This window comes from Besnoitia besnoiti, chromosome XIII (genome assembly GCF_002563875.1).
Source record: "Besnoitia besnoiti strain Bb-Ger1 chromosome XIII, whole genome shotgun sequence".
NCBI lineage: Eukaryota > Apicomplexa > Conoidasida > Eucoccidiorida > Sarcocystidae > Besnoitia > Besnoitia besnoiti.
In genome coordinates this window covers 37627-43453 of record NC_042368.1, presented here as the reverse complement: position 1 = coordinate 43453, position 5827 = coordinate 37627, and the positions used below count along the sequence as shown (strand labels likewise).

General features: G+C 54.2%; 1 protein-coding gene across 1 annotated transcript; it reads right to left on the bottom strand.

Moving 5' to 3' along the window:
- Window positions 1-2630: 2630 nt before the first annotated feature.
- Window positions 2631-5032, bottom strand: BESB_029780 (OTU family cysteine protease; the record flags this gene model as incomplete). The annotated part of the gene is made up of 4 exons (XM_029361646.1): window positions 2631-3292; window positions 3523-3603; window positions 4551-4654; window positions 4995-5032. The coding sequence occupies 4 exons, from the start codon at window positions 5030-5032 to the stop codon at window positions 2631-2633; spliced, it is 885 nt and encodes a 294-aa protein (XP_029215113.1).
- Between the last annotated feature and the right edge of the window lie 795 nt (window positions 5033-5827).

The following is a 5827-nucleotide window of genomic DNA, read 5'->3' as shown; positions in this document are numbered from 1 at the left end:
TGCCTAACTGTGACTCCGTATGCGCGTTCACGTCAAACCTAATCACGGGATGGTAGAGCTGCGACCCGGAGCCGCAACACAAAGAACCTCTGGGGTGTCGGAGGCGACTCAGCTGCGATGTGGTGCTGCGTATGAACCACCTCCTTCCGTTGCTCATCGATCCAAGACGCCTCAGCCGGATCTACTCCCCCGCCCCCTTCTACCGCTGTGCCTCTGGTGCCTACAAGTTTTCCCTGATGTCAGACCACGTCCGAAGCATGCGTTCGTGACGGAGGCATTACACCTGCTACCTATCCAGGCTTCGTATCGAAAGGCCATCTCCAGTGGGCATCACGGGCATACACACAGGACGCACGTCGAACAGTGATCCACAAGCGTAGTTGCTGAGTGAAACAATCCAGGAGCACATAGCCGATGTACGTAATCGTCATGCAGCCGACGCTACGGACAGGCGAAAGAGGACTGATCGCCTCAGGAGAATTCGAAGAGAACGCAGAGATGGCTTCCACGATGTACGCCGCTTCGCTGGAAAGACAGAGTCGGTCACGACGGCGCAGTGTGTCAAGTACTAGCTCATCAATGCGTGATGCCAACCCGCCTCCCGCATTCTTGACCGCAGACAAAAGCGACGCGATTTTAGCAGCACGGTCTCACACGGGTGAATCTCCTGTAGTGAGACGAATGCCGAGCTCTCGTCGCTCGTCTGCTGCCTGCCACAGGCGTGTGTATTCAGAGATCTGGAACGCAGCAAGCTGCAGTGCACCGAGAACCGCAGTGACTAGCAGTTTTGTCACTCTGTTCGCCTTTGGAAAGTGCCTCGAGCTCTCCTTCAGTTTTTTAGTGTGTTCGCTGCGAGGGTGACCGACACACAGACGACAGGCAATCATTCCTCGCCCTTGTAGTTTGTCACCGTCGCATGCGCAACAGGGGGTTTGGCGCCGTTGTCGGCGTGAAGTACATCACGAGAGGCCTCAACCAAAGCTGCGGTGTGTTAAGAAAACCTCTCATCCGGCGCCATTCCACCGCTGAGGTAGGTACTGCGTTTAAAATTCGGTGAAACTGTCCTGAAAGGGTACAGCCGGCACGGTTCGCACGCTACCGCGCCCCTGCTGCTGTTGACTCAATGAGTAGGCTGACTACAGGATGCAAGCAACAGTTCAAGGCGCAAAGGAATCCTCGCCCCAAACTCAGCCCGCGCTCGATATACTGCCCCATCCACGTGAGGTTTGACCGAGTCTGGTGCTGCAGGGCTACAGCATGAGGCACAGGCACGGAGACAAGTACAAGGTAACCTAAAGCTACCTGGTGGAACGTTTCTCAGTAGCGGGCGCTCCTTCGTCTTGCTCAACTTCCGTTTCCACGGCACCGCGGGTCGCGGTAGCCAAGCGGCCTCCCGCAGCCACGCCGACAACACAAGTTCGCGTAGGGTCATTCTTCGCTGGGACATCTCTCGAAAAGCGAAGCAGGGGCGTGTACGTCCAGCACACAGCCAGCCAGAGAGCTAAAAACCGGCGGCACTCCGCATTCTTAACCGGATTTGGGGAAGTAAGGGAAGGAGACCCAATGGATATACGGTTGAACGCATGAGAACAATCAGAGACTAAGATGAAACCATAAAACAATCGAAGAAGCTACGGCTGAAGGAGGCTAGTGACTGTTTTCTATGGTATTGTTGTTGTGCGCTTTCTGCCTCGAGAGTCAACGGCGCCGGCCGCATGCACTCTGCTACTTGACCATTTGGCAGGCACAGGCAACTACTTGCGCGAGTTCGGGTGTCTTCGTTCCAGCAAGTGCACTCCCGTCACACGCCGCTCACCTTAAAGATGTATCAAATATTCACGGTCTATCAACCCGTAGAGGCAAGAAAAGTATGTATCTGCTACAGAGGCTGAGACCTATTCCGTACGCCAAAAAGTGTATGCGAACGTCAATTCTAGGGGCTGTTTCGCTCATGAACGCATTAGCTTGAGGATCTCCAATACAAACTGGGCTCCTCTGCGGGATACGACTGCTCCGCAACATGGATCACAAAACAAAACCACGTGGGCCGCAAAAAAATCATTGACTGATCCCTCCTCGAGAATACGATACCTCCTCTCCACACCTCATCGGCAAAGCCCTCGGCGCGCTAAGTGCTCCCCACGGAAACCGCGCAAACAAGACAGAAGCCGTTCCAACGAAAACTCGGGGCAGAAAAAAGCATGCGTATGCGATGAAGCTGCCACCGCCGACCGGCTATACCTCCTCGGTAAGCTGGGGTCACGTGGTGGGCGCCAAATGAAAAGACTCAGCATTCAGTTGATATGTCTCCAGTAGGCGAAACTGCTCCCCCAGATGGCCCATCTGTGCGACTGGGTGAGCAGTCACAACGAATCATTGATTATGGCATCTCACGGCGCTCTAGCCTTTCTTTCAAAGCGGCAGTGCACGCCCGCGGCGTCGTCTCCGAAGGATGTGCGTGACAATCTCATCGTGTATCGCGAATTCCATTCGCATGGTACCTACATGCCCATGGGGAGCATTCGGATATTCTACTGAGAATCCTTTCCCACGAAGCTGCTCACCGGACAGCCGTCGTTCTGTGTTTCTTGTTCTCAGGAAACAGCGTGGCATAATGGGGCCCTCATCATTCATCCACGCTGCCCCACCTCTTGAATAAAAAGGTAGTGTTCGCGGCCTCGGTCCAGCGCGAGAAAAACTGTAGGGAGGAAGTCCGATGGGTGGGTATTCTTTGGGCTGATCACCTGTACAGCGTGAGAGCCCAAGCGGGCGTCTCTCTCCCCTAACTTCTTTTGAGTCTCGACCACAAGCCGTACCTTGAACAGGTTCGCCCCCGCGACGAGAATGCTCTCATCTCCCCAAATGGCGTACTTTGCATTGGCCACGCGATATAGCCAATTTACCTTCTTCTCCTTCTCTGTGATTTCAGAACTCGTGCTGTCGTAAGGCACTTGTGTACCGTATCCTCCATCCTTGCCTGCGAACCTCTTTTCGGCTTGCGCGCACAAGTCCGGGTTCAACAGCCACTCATATTCCTCGAAGTTTGCTAGTAGAAAACTGGCAATCTTCCATCGGATTATTTTGTGGGCATTTTCCCTTCCGGTAAAAGCGTAGCTGAAGGCGCGGAACAGGCAGTGACCATCACCCCGAGGCGAGTGCTGCCGGACCACTCTGCTGTCGTAAAAAGACAAATGAGGGCTGTCCGTGACCCCAGATTGCTGCGCTGTCGTTCCGAGAAACAGGGCAAGGCGGTCTTGTTCCTCCGGGGACAACCCGACGAAAGGGAGCCTATCTGCTGGAAGCGCACCAAGAGGTGGTGTAGAGAATACGAGAGGCATCTCCGGCTGCAAATGACAAGTGTGACAGTCGCACGCAAGGCCTGAGCTCAACCTCGGTCCAAGAATCTCCTCTGGCCAATGCTGAAAAATGGCAGCCAGCACTTTACCTCCCAGGCAACGACGGCGCGATCTCTCTCCTGTTAGATTTCTCGAAGGTTTGGAGCTTTAGAGAAAAGACACTTACCACAACCCTGGACGGTGAGTAAAACGGACACGATCAAAGACAAGTGTAAGAGTTCGTGCTCTAGCGGCTCCTCCCCTGCCCCTACAGCGCGCACACACATTCTAAAGTCGAAGGATCGCCTGTGTGCGTTGTCCCAGTAAAGTGTGCTTCGGCGATCATATCCAGCGGGTCTTTTCCTGAGTACCACTAACATGTTGGAATACACTTGAATAACTTTATACCAGAACGTGAACGCGAACTTCGCAGCACATACGACCCTAGCGCGGGTGTTCGGGACCTCGCCGTATGCACCGAGGGATATTTCATGTGAGCTAGATTTCGCTGTCCGTCTCGGCCTGAGTCACGCTGCCAGAGAAAATACGTGGCAGGCCGCTGCCACACACTATCTGTAGATGCGGAAAGGCCCTGCGCCGAGCTTCCTGAGGAAGGCTCCTGCACGGCTCTCGGGCGCCTGACAGGCAAAGGTACCCCTGTAAACGTGGCTAACGCGGCAGCTGCTGTGCTTACGCTGAGAGGAATAAAACACAGACATGCACACAACACACGCAAACCAGTCCGTGGGGATCAGCCTGTCAATATCATTACTAGGAGGCAGAACGTATCCATCTAAATTCCAAACCCTGCTTCAGAGGCACTTCAGATCAGCACGTTCTGTGTATCCTGTGCGTGAGCCTACAGGTAGGAAACTGAATCGACTCGACATGAGATCCACGAAAAAGCAGCAGCGAAATGCTCTCTCAATATGCACCCGAGGTTGCGTGCCCACCCCGGCGGCCCGTCAACGGTGATTTCACATGGGTGCGCTTTTGGGTAGTCATCTGTGGGGAGCTGACGATAGGGGGCTGCACATAGAAGGGTGTAAACAGGAAAGCTCAACTGTCAAGGAAATCTTTGTGTCGCGCATCCATGCGCAGGACGCCTGTTTGGGGCTCATCTGTGCATGTCTGTCTTGGATCGTGTCTACAGCTCGTTTGGTCACATAACTACAGACCGCGTACAGCACGGTGCATGCAATGCTGCAAGCTTACCTCCAGGGCTTGTTGGTGGCGTCGCCACACCCAGCGGCATATCAGGCGGGAAGGGGATATCTTCTTCGGTATCATGACTTGGATGTGGCTTGCTCTGCTGCTGGCTGCAGACAAGAAAGAGAGCAGATATCGGGGTAAAACAGGGTGAACAGCACTTGGAACTTTTATCGTTCACTAGTAGCGTGTAATCCCTGCACAGGAGCACGCGTACTCTGGCCTCCGATTCCGGTCGGAGGGACCCTGCCCGGCAGAAGTCGCGAAGGCAGAATAGGCAGCTGCAAATAGCGTCTGGGAAGCAAAACACGCCACAAAGTTCCTTCGCAAGCAGCAACCCTGAACAGTCTAGAATATGACTGCAGATACATGCTATACCGGTCGGTTCCCGAGAATAGTCGACTCCCCATGTGCCCGTCATGCTTTCCCACTTCCCTCTCGAGCGCTCACGCATATTCCACAGCCAGCAAGGTCATGGGGCGTCTCATAGTTTTGTTCCAGTGCAAGCCGTATCGCTTCGCGTAAATGTATGGCGCACTAAGCGTCGCACTCTCTCTCTCGCCGGCCCACCCATGGTACGCGCGCTGCCACGAATGGACCCTCTCCCTGACTGGCGGCCCTGGCGTTGCGAGACTGCAGGACCGGGCCTTTTCCGTGGCGTCGATGACGAATTCAAAAGATCCACACGCACATGCTGCTCCAGGCTCACTGCAGCGGCACGCTTCAGTGCGCACTTTTGTGGAGAGAGGAACAGTTGTGTACATCAATGAGATGCACGCGTGCAGTACACAAAGACACAAGAGTTCAACACCCCACTCCTCGATATTCTTGTTCCTTCCCCATCACTTCCTTTAATTTTCTAGAGCATGGGATCTCGTCGATGCAACATGAGGGCTGTGTTACGCCAGCTGAAACTGTGGGATTGGTGCGGGCGAAGAAGTTAGTCCTCACCTTGAATCAGGAACGAAGCCTTCGGCGGATCGCGACCGCGTCCTTGAGAATCTACTGACGAACTTTCGAAGACGACTCAGGAACCCCTTCTTGGCAGAAACCTTGCTCTGGATGCTTTCAATAGACGCACTCAAGTTGTGTCTTGTTACGTCTATGTGCGTAGCTGAGGACCTTTGTGGACTTGTCGGTATTGCGGGGGTCGAGCTACTGCGCTGAATCAGCTCCTCTTGGTCTGAATCGGTGTGCGTAAAGTCCACCTGCCCAGTGGATGCCGACTTCTTGATCGCCTTGTTGCGCTTTCTTCTGTGAGGGACGAACCTACTGATGAATCT